Source organism: Fringilla coelebs (genome assembly GCF_963513975.1).
Source record: "Fringilla coelebs genome assembly, chromosome: 5".
Taxonomy (NCBI): Eukaryota; Metazoa; Chordata; class Aves; order Passeriformes; family Fringillidae; genus Fringilla; species Fringilla coelebs.
The window spans coordinates 15159083-15174653 of record NC_140033.1 but is presented as its reverse complement, the minus strand read 5'-3'; the positions used below and the strand labels follow the sequence as shown (position 1 = coordinate 15174653).

The 15571-nt window shown below is 36.9% G+C and overlaps 1 protein-coding gene across 1 annotated transcript in view; it reads right to left on the bottom strand.

The window, feature by feature from the left end:
• CPNE8 (copine 8) overlaps positions 1 to 15571 on the bottom strand; it is a 69240-nt gene that overhangs the window by 29406 nt on the left and 24263 nt on the right. Inside the window, exons 6-10 of the mRNA XM_084206276.1 lie at positions 14754 to 14830; positions 9347 to 9410; positions 6580 to 6683; positions 4841 to 4945; positions 1579 to 1620 (exon numbers count right to left, since the gene is read on the bottom strand). Coding sequence (XP_084062402.1) covers positions 1579 to 1620; positions 4841 to 4945; positions 6580 to 6683; positions 9347 to 9410; positions 14754 to 14830 — 392 coding nt within the window. The remainder of the gene's footprint in view (positions 1 to 1578; positions 1621 to 4840; positions 4946 to 6579; positions 6684 to 9346; positions 9411 to 14753; positions 14831 to 15571) is intronic.

Sequence of the window (15571 nt, the reverse complement as noted above, 5' to 3'; positions counted from 1 at the left end):
TATTAACTTTATAGGTATTCAGATTGTGATGTGAGCAAACACAGATAATATTTGAAACTATTTCAGACTGGAGAGGCCAATGATTGTCTAAAATGCACAGTATGTTCAAGATTTCACTCAGACTGGCAGTTACTTAGTGTTCTTTGTCAGATTTCTTCCTTTTCTTTTTAATCTCACAGAGTTTGGATAAAGTGATACAGCACATGGGGTTTGATACCTTGATAAAATATAATCCTTGTTTTTTATTAGTGTGGCAATACAATTTAACTTTTCATTGCTAGATTTTTTTTCAAAAAATGTGGTTTATACACAAACATATAAAATTTTTAAGGATTTGCCAAATCTCATAGAGAAAAAAAGTTAATAGAAATTCTAACAGGGATGCAATGATTTTTTGCTAGTGTGGCTTTTTGAATTTAAAGACACTTATTTTAATTGCTAGAATGTGTTATGTATATATGTTATTTCTCTCCAGGGAATATCTAATCAAGAAGGATGACTTTACACTGGCAGGTATTCATAGAGGGTAAATGTGAGGTAAGAAAGCTTGCAAATCAACAGGCTTCATGATGGAAAAACAAAAAGACAAAATTATAACCCAAGAAAGCTGAATAGGCTTTTGGATCTTGTCAGCAAGGTAATGAACAGGATAAATTTGCTTACTATGATTACAAGACATTGCCACAGAAGCACAATATCATTATCAATAATACTAGAAGCAAATTGCTCTGGTTGTATTAAAGACATTACTGTAGAATAAATAATATGCTTTTAAAAATCAAAATGCAAGTGCATATTCATATATTTTAAAATATAAGTAACGATTAATAGGAAATAATTAAGACAGACCAACTCAGGTAAATGGAAATAAACATATTACTGTATTAAATTTCAGTTCTAGTACCAAGATTTATGAATACAGTTTCTAATCAAAGTATGAAGATATACGCTCAAACATTTTTAAAAGAACAAGAGGTACCAATCCATTGTGTTAAACAATAATTGTACCTTGTTGGTCAAAATAAAGGCAATTTGATAAGCTCATTTCTTCAGAAAAAAATGTACAGCCAGTACACTGGGGTTCACAGCTCTTAAGAATAACAGATATCCCTCCTGAATTTAGCAACAGAATTTCCACGTATATTCCACTGTCCTCTTTCAAGGGGGTTATACAAAACTCAGGTCTTCCAACTCCAGAGTTTACAATAACCTTTTGATGAAGACAGACATGGAAATGAAGATTCAGACCCAATGTGAAATTAAGGTAATGAATGGGTGGCTTCTGCACTGCAATATTTGGGCCACCACGAGTCGCCATTGCAGGCACGTGCATTTTATCCCATTCCATGGATGAATGTACACACAGCAGGTTTGAAATGGGCTAATGCACCAGGATTTACCACACCTCCAAAACACAGAGCTGCATCACAGCAGAATTTTTCTAGTACCTGTACCTCTAAGTGTTGACAAATAACTAACTTTCTCTAATATTATGCTGGACACTAAATATCTATATGTTTTGCAATGTGTATATTCATGCAGGAATAACCCTAAAGTTTAACAGAAAAAATGTCTTACCTCCCATCTCTATCCCAGTCATATACTTCTACTTTAATTGTCCTAAAATAAAAAAACAAAAACAAAACAACAACACAACCCTATTAAAATGTTAAATATGTACCCAGATTGCCTTTAAGATTAATAGCATAAGGGTGCATCACTTGTGCCAAATTCAAAAAGCAGAATTTTTCAGTCATTTCTCATGGGGCAGCAAACAGCCTGTCAGTTTACACAATACTTCTTCATAAATCAATAGCTAAATACAGTGGAAACTAAGGAAACAATCAAACACATTGGAAGTTTGACCAACTTATTTTTACTTGCTGATGCTCTGAATTTCCTGTGGTTTTTAAAATAAATGATTCTTTACACCTTAAAGTATTATCAAAGTTTTTAAGAACTGTTTCCTTATGAGTAAAGTGAACCCTTGAGCTCTAACCTTGCTTCAGGGATGACTGAAAAACAAATAAAAAGGAAAAACCAGCCATTTCCCAAGTAAAGATAATCATATTTCACATATTTCAAGAGTGATTTCTTAAAATGCAAATACTACAGAGCATATTATCATCAACATCCTTGATGAAACAGGAAAGATATATGGGGATAGAGACAGTACACAGCTTTGTTCACCTCCTTTTACTATAGAAAGTGCATGTATGTAAGCAAATTCAACTACCACCAGCAGTGAATCCCATTTGGCCTAAAATCAACTGAAAATGGGAAGGAAAAATAACACCTCCCATATTTTAAGCAACAATGTAACTTACTTTCATTCTTCAGAACAGTTTCACATGAAGTGAAGTCATCAGGGCTGTCTTATTAATAGAGGGAACGAGAATCTAAGCAATTACTTTGTAATTTGCTTCCATGGAAGCTGCTCCTCATTCTTCCAATTACATACAGTCAAATATATATTGATTCATTTTCTTTAGTAAGAAGGGACAGACTCTTTGGGGGTAAAGCTGAGCAACAGCTGATATTATATACAATATACAATATAATAACAAGCAATTCACACCTGGATATTTTTCATATTTTTTATGATATTCCAAAATAGGAAAAGAAGGACTTGCTTTGTCTGGATGTACCTCTTTTCAACTCAAATTTAAAGGCTCTTAACTACAGCATTTGTTATATTTTAAAGCTCTTGCAAAACTCAGGTTGGATTTAAATTACCTTACAATGAAAACTGATTAAAGTGAAAGTTGTTCTGCAAAACAAAGTGAAAAAACAACTCCAAGCCTCTTATCCTACCAAGTGTTTCAACCTTCAAAGGAAACTACTTTCACCTTCAGAAGAATTCAGCAAAAAAAGGCAATATCACATTTTTTCCCTAGACAACCCTTATTTTACTTCCATTTCAAAACCAGTTATGACAGACAGAACACACCACTAAGTTAAGATTTATGTAAGGTTTAGTGGGATTTAAGTTGTGAATAGTCTTACACATCTGTGTCCAAATAGCAAAATCATCTCAATGAGAAAACTCAGATTATCAAAACAAATTATTAAGAATATCAAGATAAATTCCTGAGAAGGATCTTCAGACAGGTAACTGCAGAAAGAGCAATTTGTCCTCAAATAAAGCTCCTCTCTTTAATATGAAATTTATTTCATATTAAAGGATTAATTACGGATCTTGACTTTTATCTATTTTGCAAGATATGCAAGATATTAAAAGACCTTTCCAATCTTCACACACTGAAACTTAACCTTTACCTTAAAGGACACAGTTTAGAGGATGGTTGCCTAGTTTAATATTAAAAAAAAAACCTTTCATTTAAAAATAATCAAGGTTAGAGTTAGGTATCTGTTTTAAAACTTTTATGCAGAAAATAACTGTAAGTGCTTTTTGAAAGCTCAGACTAGGAAAAAGAAAGAACAAAGACATTAGACATTAAGTACTACTGCAGTACTGAAATGCCATTCCTGTGATGTCTGAAAACACTGTATAATTGCATAGTATAATTGCATAGAGAAAAATTAAGCCAATCCTGGTCATTCCATAATGAAAACAAGGACAGAGTTCACTCAGAAGCATGCACTACCTGAAGATTTAGTCTCCCCAACACTGGTATAAACATTCACTGTGACATACTTTCACTAATGACATTATTCCCAGCTTTCACATCTATCACACAACCCAGAGCACCCAAAACTTTATCTGTGAAACTATCATTATCTGAAAGAGACCTCTGGGGTTTGTGGTTTTATGTATTACCACATGGATGTTAGAAAGTTAATCCTTACTTTTAGAAAGAAGGGTTTTCTAACTAAAAAACCCCAAACCTCTGAAGTTTTTTCTGGATTATCAGCAGGTTAATTTGAATTAACTTGAGAGCTAATGACTACTTCTTCATTTGAAACATGATTGTTGTATGCAGGACTATGAAGTCCCATGGAGCCTTTATTCACTGGGCACATCATGTTGAAAGCAGGTCAACAGTAGACACACAAAAATAATTTGAGGAGTGCTATTACACTTTCAACTTCCCTTAATTTGGAATGCTGGAGTTATTTCAATATGCCTGCACCACAACATCTTTTCTAATTATTATGAAAACTTTTTTCTTTAATATGATAAACAGTGCAATCTTCAGAGACTAGCTTAATGAATACTATTTTGCTTATGCATTATGCACATTAACCCAAATACAAGTAAAAAATTCTATTTGAATATGCTCATTAAAAAATTGCTTCATTTTTATTGCATCTAAGTGAAAGAGTAACCAACATGGCCATTTTTAAGGAGTCTAAAAATACCCATTTCCTCTGAACTAATTTGTTTGTTATTAGTGGTAAAATGTTGATTAAAAACATGTTATTATTACCACCTAAAGATAGATCCTTTTGCATGGCACCACTGAAAACTTCAAATCTGAAGATGACTACCTTCTGTGTTTGTCAGCTACTGATCTATGTATTTTAAAGGCTTTCATTTATCAGCACTCTCTGACATTGCATTGTCACCCAAGGAAAACAGCTCATCATTTTTTCTCATTGAAACATTAAAAAATATTTGTGTACACCTGTCACAGAGACTATGCTTTAAATTAGTCTTTTCTTTCTAATTCACCCCATAGAGAGCAAAGAGCTTTTTCCAGAAAACACCACTAGCATTTCCTACAGATTTAGCATATTTGCTTTATTTTTCTAAATTCTTTTATGTGATGAACAGTTTTGAACACCTATTATCCTTTCAAAATGTTGATTAAATAAAGAACACATGAATTAGGGAGAAAAAAAATGTATATGCTAAAAAACTTAAGCTACATCTTACCGGTCATAGTCTCCGTTACACAGTGCTCTGACAGAAATCTTGAATGCCTGCCACACTGGATTCAATGTATTTTTCACAACTTCTGTTTTGTGGCAGATTGTAAAACTGCAATTAATACAAAAAATTAAGATACATTTTGTATTTATTTACTTTTTCTTTTGTGTCATCGAAGATGGAATTGAGCTGTAATCATTCATACAGACAATCTGCATATAAAATATAAGGTAAGGAAAAGAGAAATAGAGTGAAATCAGAAGGAAGGGAAGACTGAAGAGACCTGCTGGAGAGAGATTACAGACTAAAGTGCTAAATAACTCTTAATCTAAAATGTTTTTACCCAAAACTTCAACAGGAACTATAACCACTCAGTGACTATTTCAGGGAAGAGCAGTTTCCATCCCACTAGTTTAAAAAACCTGGTAACATGCAGGAATTAGTCACAGATCCAGAAAGAAAGCAATCTTGTGAGGATCTGACTCTTGCTAAGAGATTAAGAAAGTGAGCCAAGGGAATGATGGCTTTCAGATTTTTATTCCCCATTTTATGTCCATGAATTTTTAACCAGGGCTGTCTCAGGTAAAACATGTAAGCCTCTCTGAGATTCAATGATCACCTTCTCTCATGAACTGCATTTGCATATTCTGCTTTCTCTAAATGATGCAAAATTAAAATACCTCTTTTGAACTCCCATCGTGGGGACTGAATTGTTCAAAAGAAAGCAAGAACAAGGTCACTGGTGAAATCATTACTGAAATTCCTCATCCAGTTGCAGCGAAAGTTCTCCTTTGAGGGAATGTCCTCCTTGTGCCCCAAACACCTACACTTTTAGGCTGCATGTGCCAGCACTCCCAGTAATACCCAGAGAAATTGCACAAGTGACCTTCATGTCACTCACAAAGGAGCCATAACTCCTCCAGGCTTGCAGTTTTACATAGGCAGTGTTTACTCAGGAAACTGCTCCTATCATCTGCCTCCAAGGGAAAAAAAGCAGGTAATGGACACACACACCCATAAACAGATTCATGTTAACAACTGTTCCAGTTAAGCTACAGAGAAAAGTACCATCATGTATCATGATACTTGGTTTGGTACATGTTAGATGTGAGGACTTGGAGTTTCCAAGAAATCTTAACCTGCTAGTAGAGCCCCACAAAGGCAGAGTGCTGTGTTGACCAGCGCAGAGCATGTCGAGGCTTAGCAGTGGATCAGAAGAGATTAGTCTACTTTAGCTAATTAAAGCATGAATGTAGCAAACAGCCATTTGTAAAAAATATAAATTCTATTTCAGGGGTTTTTAAATTCAATTTCCTAGAACTATGTCAAAAAGATAAAAGATACTTCCTAATTTAAATTTGCATCATAAAATGTTTTTATTGAAACACAATTTCTAAGAATTAGCATATTTTGCATCTACAATTTTCTTTGAGAATTCTATTTAATTTAAATGCATACTATATCTTCACAAAAGTAAAACTATTTAGCTATTTTATTACAATTAATTGTCATAATGCTCTATATTTATGAGACATTTACCTCTTAAAACCCTCAATTGCAATGTTTGAACAATTTGTTGTAATAGTTTTATTCCTATACTGCCTAACATGACAAACTGAAATCCAACAAACATTATAAAAGAAACACAGCTTTATCTGGAAAGTGTAAAAAAATGAGAACTATATTACCTGTAAATAATTAAGTTGCCTAATGATTAGGAGCAAAAATACTTAACAGGCACCTACCTGCCATCTTCATTGCTTCGATGAAATACAAGGAAAGGATCAGATTTCCCAAAGAAGTCCTTCTTGTCTAGCTTGTTTGCACAAAATTGCATTAAAACTGAATCCTGAAATGGTAATAAAGAAAAATTACAGACAGCATGCACTCTACTACACTAAAAGAAAAAAAAAATGACTAAACTATGCACATAGAACACAAAATAAATGGGGTTATCTGTCTTCTAAACGCTCTCTACATAACCACATTTGTGCAATGTCTTCATAGAGCAGCTTGAATGCTGGAACCAAGAATTCCTTTGTAGGCAAACCAGAAAAAGAGCAATTTTCTATGCTAAAATGGCTCAGGATTTTTCAAGGATTTCCTGACATCCAAAACTACATTCTGAAAGAAGTAGGTGCCTAGGCAAGGAAAGTATATTAAAAGTAATTTTTAAAACTCCAGTCAGGCACGACTCAGCGTCATTCCTTCAGTGACTTAGACCTGTTGTTGTCTGTTCCTACTGCCTGTCAAGCAAATGGCTGCTGGCTCTTAAGAGTCTGGAACCTTCAAGAAAATGAGCCTGAAAGGTACCAAGTACATCCAACCTGACACCAAATAAGGATAAAAGTTTTCTTCACTGTGATCAGGCAAACTGAAAGTCACACATGTCATCTCTTTGGGCAAAGTCAAGAACAAGAAAAAGATTGTAAATGCAAAGATAAACTTGCAGCAGACTCACCAGCTCACTGGGTCAGGGCCTGCTGCAAGATTGCTCCATAAATAGATCTTGAGGTGCAACAGCAACAAGAGGATGATGGCAGAAAATGTGGGCTCACCACTGAGTGGGGCAGGAGACCAGGCGACAAAGGACATTGCAAGGTCCAGGTTTCTCATAGCTTTTCTATGTCTTTCTCATAGCTTTCTATCTTACTGCTAAGATTTACCTTTGGGACTCTTGGAAACCTGAAACCCAGACCTGATAAAGTCTGGAACAAGGATAACTTGTGCTTGATAGAGGAGGACCAGGAAAGGAACATTTAAAAGAGACCAGAAGTCCATGGGACTTGGTAGGATGCACCTGAGAGTGCTTGATGGAGTAGTCTAATATTACTGTGGGGCCACTTTCAGCTACCTCTATAAAGTTATGATATTCAGAGGAAGTTCTCCTGTGTCTTTCAGAAAGGGCAAGGGGATCCAAGCCAGTTTTATCTCAAACCCTGAGGTGATGATAGAGCAAAAAATCCTGGAAAACATATGCAAACACATGAAAAAGAAGAAGGTGGCTAAGACATTAAAGGATTTACAGAGGGGAAATTAATGCCTGATCCACTGGAATCCTTTCCTCAGAAAATGAGTGGCTGATTGGATGAGAGGAGCCTAGTGGATGTTTATTCTTCACCTTAGCATGGCCTGATACAGTGTGTCCCATAAAACCTTGCTCACAAACTAATGAATTATAGAGTAGAAAACTGGACAGTGAGGGACACTGAAAAATGGCTGAACTGCTGGGCTTCAAAAGGTCATATTGAATGGCACCAAGTCCACCTGGGAGCAGTCACTAGCACGGTACCCAAGGCATCAAAAATGGGCCAAGAATGCTGAGCATCTTCATTAACAACCTGAATGAAGTACAGAGTAGACCCAGTGCAAGTTTGCAAACAATACAAAACTAGAAATAGCAGTTTATACAGCTGATGGTTGTGCTGTCATTCAGAGACATCTGTACAGGCTGGAAAAACTTACCAATATGAACCTCATGGGGTTCAACAGAGCAAAATGCAGGTACTGCACATGAAGGGGAAAAACCCTATGCACCAGGACAGGCTGCAGGCCAAGCAGCTGGAAAGCAGCTTGGCAGAAGAGGACTGAAGGGGCTTGGTGGACACCAAGTTGATCAATGTGCCCTTGGCAACAAAGGCCAACAGCCTGCTGGGCTACATTGCTAAGTGTGCTGACAGAAAGTTGAAGGAAGAGACTCAGCTTTGGTGAGGCCACTCCTGAAGCACTGCTCATTCCTGTTCTAGGCTCCCCAGTACAAGGAAGACACAAACATGCTGAAGCAATCCCACCAAAAGCATCACTAAAATGATTAAGGGATTGGACCATCTCTCATCTGGGGAAAGGCAGAGAGAGCTGAAATTATTTAGCCTGGAAAACAGAAGGTTTACCAATTTGTGTAAGTACATGACACTAGGGAATAAACAGCCTATGGTTAGTAGCATCCAGAGGAAGAAAAGGTTGCAATATGTACATACTTGAAACGTGAGAAATTTCACTTAAAGACAAGGAAAAGCCTTTTTACTCTGAGTGTGCTGAAAAGCTGTAACAGAGAAATTGTGGAGATTGCTTGGACTCAAAATCCAACTGCACAGAGCCTGCCCTAACAGGGGCAGAATTATTGGACTAGACAATCTTCCAAGGTCTTTTCCAACCTCAGCAATTCAGTGATTCCAGAACTCACTGACATTCTGAATATGAGCTGTAAAAATTTAGATAAAGTAAAAAAATCCAGAAGATCAAGTATGTGACAGCTGCTGAGACACTGCAAGAGACTGTGAGAGAGTGAGAACATGAAGGAGCATTAGAGAGAATGCAAGAGATACTGAGCATTGGCTTCTGCTTCTTTCTGTTTCTTCTCTCAAAAACTAAGAGCAACTTAAAGGAAAACAGTATTCTAACTTCTTACATAAATCACAAAATGCAAATGTATGTTATACCATAACAATCCAGTGAAGTGTAAATCACAAAATATTTTTCATGCAAGTTTTGGAAAGCAATGAGCACACTTACTCTGCAACACCCGAGTTCCTCTGCTGTTACAATGACTGTTCCACACTTCTTCCCAGGAATTCCTCTGCAAAATACACAACCATATCACCTTAGTTCCTTAATATCATGCATGAAAATTACAACTGACACAGAGAGCACAAGGTAAGTTTTCAAGTCACAAAGCTGATGGCATGCAATTCAATTTCCTTCTTCAGCCACTTGTCCTGTGTAAAAAAGTTGGTTTATCCTAAGTGAATTGGTAAATGAGCAGCATATTTATTCTAACTAGAAAGAAACAAATCAGTTTTGATTTTAAAGGAAACAGCATTCAAAGTTTCAATAGGTTGAAATAGTATCAGAATTCTACTATCCACCCTCCCACTGATGTTTCCTTTAGAGATGACTGCAACTGATTTGTGAAAAACATCCTATTGCCAATTTTACTTTAAAAAAATACCTAAAACATAGTTAAAAGTAAACACCAGCATTATTTTACAACATTTATTCTGAAATGTCTATGAAGACACATAATAATCTCACCATCATATCTGATACAGGAGTTGCAAAAGAAATTACTATTCACCCAGAGAGCAATTAAAAACACAGGCTATACCACCAGAAATCCCAAAACAGCTCCTCAGCATAAAAAGCAGCAGAGAAACAGAAAACCCACACATAACCTGATAGTATTCAGTGCCAGCAGCCTTTTGGATGGGGACACACTCAACACAGGAGGCCATGGGACTTATAAAAGAAGGAAAATATTAACATGCTGGTTCATAAAGAGGTGAAATACTTCATCAAGATTAGCACAGAATTTCTCTTCAGATCAAGTTCTCATTATTCAGGGACTAAAAACTCTACCAAATTACTTGTACAGTTTTTGATGCCGTTAAGTACAAACTTCGTATGCTTAAGTCTACATGCATGAAAATATTACTGGACCATTCACAGACACTTAAGAGTTTGTTCTCTTAAAAATCCCTTAAAAATAATTCATTAAGAAAAAACATCCTTAAGTGTAAAGTAAGCACTCTGAGAAAAACTTCAATGGTCACAGATCAGGCAAATGGAACAAACTTTAACTAGCAATAATGCCCTGTAAGAAAATAATAAAATAATTTCAAGCTGGTCAAAGTTCAAGCATGAAAAAAAATTAGAGATTCATCATTACAGACCAGTCTTTCCAATTGCCAGTGAAATACTGACCAATACTATGTTAAAGACAAGCATGAAAAGAGTTCCATGTGCTTAAATCTAGAATGCAGAGCCATTGCTCATCTTCATTAGCTCTAAGGGATAGCTGGTAGTGAGCTACCCTGGAACTGGTTCTATAGCACTGAAATTACAATGGAAAATTTATATTTGGGCAACTGGTTTCTCCGGGTTTCTCTGGAAAGAGTTACAGATCAGGGTTTGTGGGGTAATAATGAGAGACAGACAGATAGTTAGATAGATAGACAGACAGACAGATATAAAGAGAGAGAGAGATATATTAACTGTAATCTGCATTGCATAACTGCAGTGAACTCCACCATTCAAGGCTAGTTATCTGAAACTCAGATATAGAAAATGTGCCAGTCTAAGTGTGAAATAAACAAAGGAAAATAAAATGTGAAAATCTGCATTTCAGTGGGTCTACTGGCTTGAGAACCCAGAACCTGTAGGCTTCTCTACAGTGATCACCTCTTTTTGGACAGCATTTCAAGGAGCAGGTAGAGAAGCACTGTTAGAGGAGCAGAAGAGACAACCATTATCAAAGAAAGGCTTTCAACAATACCTGCATGTCTATATAAGATACAATCTTGAGAAATAATTATTGCCTCCTTAGAATAAATGTTTCCACAATTGAGACACCACATCTGCAGCACCAAGAGAAGTTTAAAAGGACACTCTGAAGAATACTTAGGCTTGAACAAGGACTGAAAGGAGGAGCTTTACAGAGCCTGTGTAGAAGATGAACATTTATGTGGAAATTCAAACCCGAGAGGTGAAAAAGAGCCTCCAATTCTGCAAGCTGGAATTGCAATGAGGCAGAGGACAGAACATCTTTCAGGTCATTCAAAAATTTACAGGCTTATCCCTGAATTTGCAGAGCCTAGCCCTCTGACAGTCACACCCACAGGTAAAAGGAGAAGACAAATATATATGGGAAGTTCAGGTATATTTTCTATCAGTTATGTTCACAGCAAAATGACAGGAAAAAGAACTTCACATAATAGGCCAGCTGGCTCCAGTAGAGTCTCATTAGCAGGCAATGGCACTCAGATGTGAATAACTAGCACAGAATGCTCATTAAGCTTTGCAATGGCCCTATCTCCTCATCAAAGGAAATCCCTACAGGAATGCACTTAGCAGATCCTGAAAAAAACCATTGCTCAGATGTGGCTAGCATCTTCTCTCAAGGAAGACAGAATGTGCAGAGATCTAATTCTGGATAATGTCTGAGCAGGTGACACTCTTGAGAGAAGAACGAAACCATGGCATTTCAGGAAGTAGATGAGTCTGCACATTATCCTTTCATGCCAGTACAGCTGGAACATGAGAGGCCAGGCAGAGTACATCCTACACATGGAGCTTGTCTTGAGAAGGCATTTAATGAATCTAGTAACCCAACAGGTAAAGAGAACAAACATCACTGTTAAAATGTCACATTATCCATTTCACCTTCTTTGAATTTACTAGAATTATTTTCCAATAGAAATTATCCAAAACAAATGTTCACATCTGTATCTGGCCAGTCTGTAAAATAAAGTGCAACACTAAAATATGTTCTTGAGCAAAAAATGCTCACTGTCACAAGGATAACAGGCTACCACACTACAATACTGGGAGCAAGACTCTCCTGTGACAGACTGCATAAAATTCCCAAGTCCTCAATGGTATCAGAAACAGAGAGGGAGGTTCAGGGGACAATCTCACAACTGCCAAGAAGTAACACTGTCAAGTTCATGCCTCAGAGGTGTAATCCACTGGTGCTTGTAACACCAATGAAACTGCAAGGCATGCACACCATGTTGGCAAAGAAAAATGTGAATTGTGTACCTTCGCTTTTGTACTTGCCATAGGTGCAAGGTGTGTTTCAGCCTTCCTGACTGACCACAGCAATGGTGACCCTCCAGGCCTGAGATGTTTTATTTTAACTTTGAGGAAGGACAAGACTACCCTTTCCCTGTAGACCTCCTCAGGTAACCTTCCCTGATGATACACAATCTGACTGAAGCCGGACAGCTCACAGCAGCCACGGAATTCTGAATTGTGTAAGACTTTTGCAAATGCCTGAAGTACATACAGCTTCTTCTAGAGAATAATAAGCTTCAAATCTTTTTAATTTTCATTTTGAAGGAACATCAGAGCTTACTTGAATGCCAATCAGAGAATGGAATTCAAGCTTCTCAAACTGCATAAGTATAAAAAGTGCTACTTCTGTAGGGTAGCTGATTGGGACTAAAACAGCACCAAGCATTTCTCTTCTTTGTACATCCATTGGCAGAGAACTGAAGAGGGAAAATGTTAATGAACTTCAGAAATATGGTGAAAAGATAAAGCTCTCTTAATTCATAGATCATAAAGAGCATTCATGCTATGAGAACACAGACTTGACTTCATAAAGAGAACAGTAAACTCAAGGCAGTAAATACCCCTAAGAAGGGAAGACAGGCAATATTGTCAATTCAATTCTCATTGTTTGACTATTAAGAGACATTAAACACACATCTACAAAGCAAACAATCTTGAAATGCATTGCAAAGTTTTATGAATAACAGAAATGTCTCCTAGACACCCAGACTTCAGAGAGTCCAGAATGGACAATCACTCAGGCACAGTTGTCAAGTCAAAGCACTGTCAAAAGCAGAATAAACAGGCACACTATGAAGAACTGATAAAAAGTCAAACATTCTCTCATTAACATCTGTCTACCCACATGTTGGGTCCACTTAGTAACTACCCTACAAGACAGTATCAGAACCCAGACCTGAGAAATGTTTATTTCCCATGAGAAAATATTTTACACAGGCCAACACAACTGGGAAGTAAGACCTCTTTTCCACAGAATCTCCACTGATATTTTTTCTTTTCTCATAGATAATTTCAAACTTTAAACTTCACCTGTTACTCATTTCAAACTTCATTTAACCTGTACCAAATGCTAAACTGCTGAATGAACGCCTTTTAATCTACATGTTCAAAATAAATTTCAGAAATTTCTCAGGAAAAAAAAGTGTACTGCGCTGAGTAATTGACTAATTGAGGACAGAAAAGTTTGAAGACTTTCAAAAAGTCAGGCAAGATTCATCTTACTAAATATAAGTGTGTTCAAAGTTAGCACTTCTGTGACCAAGTGACCACAGGCTTCCAGGAGAATCACCTGACAATCAGTGAGCCCAGTCCACGGAGTTGTGGCAGTGCAATCTGCTGTGGCAGCTGGCATGAGCTAGGCCTAGACAGTGAAGAGTCAGTGAGCTGTTGTTTTAGTAGAACAAAATAGGGCCAACCTCTTGTCCCAGCTGACAAGCCAGTATTTCTGTGCTCAGACTGCGCAGCCATCACAAACCAACATATGTCCAGAACAAGCAGTGACCTGCTGTGTGCTGCCATCCCGCAGGGCTGGGGCTCTGGTTCTCCTGGGACAGCCCTGCAGCTGGGCAGGGGCTGTTCCCCTAATTGTGTTACTGGAGTTCCCCTGCCTGTGCCTTGTACCTCTGTGATTCTTTGAGTGTGTGGAGATGGGTTTCTAAAAGCTGAAGACTCTGCTGGGATGGGTCTGAAAGCAGCCAGGGCAAGGCATCTGGGCTCCCCACCTACCATCGGGACACTCCTCTCGTTGGTTCACACACAACCTTTTAAATCACATCTCCTAACACCACTTCTCTATTAGGACACTCACTGTACCAGTCCTCAAGGTTATTTCCTAGACATGTTTTTAGAAGTTTAATATCCAAAATGAGATTAAAGGGAGAATCACAAAATACTGTTGTCTAATATTTGCTGATGTTAATAATTTTGTGTGATTGTTTCAGAAATCTGATAATCTGGTCAGCTGATTCTTCACTGTTTCTTTGTGAAGGTTTTTTGCAGAAACTCAAATGCTTGAACAAAAGGTCATTAAAATTTTATGATGTGCTAATTTGCAAATCAAAACAAAAACATTTTTTAGATTTAGTACATTCAAGCTATTTCGAATGCAAGATGTAACAAGGTTGACAAAAATTATGGATCAGTCAATTCCTTTGCTAATTCTCCAAAATAAAACCTAAAATATCATAGCCTATATAAAGGAAGATTTCTCTTGCATGTAACTATTTACTCTCTCTTAAAAGCCATTATCTGTCAATTCTGTATATCAAGATATCTCACAGCAAAGAAGCTCCACAACTCTAGCCTCATGCAGCAGTATGAGAACACTCCAACATTCCAGAATACTTACACAATTGATTTTTCCAGTCTGCTCCCCTGTGATCCCACTATTTCTCCCAGTGTGCAAAACATCTGTCCCAAAAAATCCTGAAAAGCAAAAACATAAATCTCAGAATTCGTATTTCACACAATGAAATTTGGCTTCCTGTTTATCTGAGCTGTTCCCTACTGAAGAACAGATTCTGCTGAACACCACATCTCAGTAATAACTATGAAACAGTGAATCATAAACAGACTCACTACCACCTATTTCACATAACAGTAGGTTACACTTATAGGTGTAATTCTAAGGCACTACACAAGCACTACAGTGAGGATGTAATTGGAGATCAATGGCTGTCTCATCTTTTCACTGTGAAGCACACACACAGTATTCCTTCTACTATCCTCTTTTCCTTTGCTCCAGGTTCTCAAAGGTTCTCTTACCAAAGCCTTCCTGTATTTAGTTTTTAAAAATTCACTGAGAAGCCTCTGAGTTCTACTCTTGCACCTCTAAATGTTAAAGTTACTATTTCATCACTCCCACTTTTATACTCATGTTGTCTTGAAGGTTTCTTCTAACGTTGAAACACAATAAAAACATGCTTCAACTTTAGGACCCAAAAAAGTATCAACTAATTCCAGCATATTACATATCTGAAAAGGCATACATGCATGCTCAAATATGCCCTTTGCATGAGAAATGTCCCATTAACATTATACTCATTTTACTTAAGTGTTTTCACTCATAGCCTATCACTGTATTTGTCTCTGTGTACCTGATATTACTTAGAGTCAAAAGAAAATAAACATACTTAAGAAATGTAAGCAACTTAACACAAAGAATTA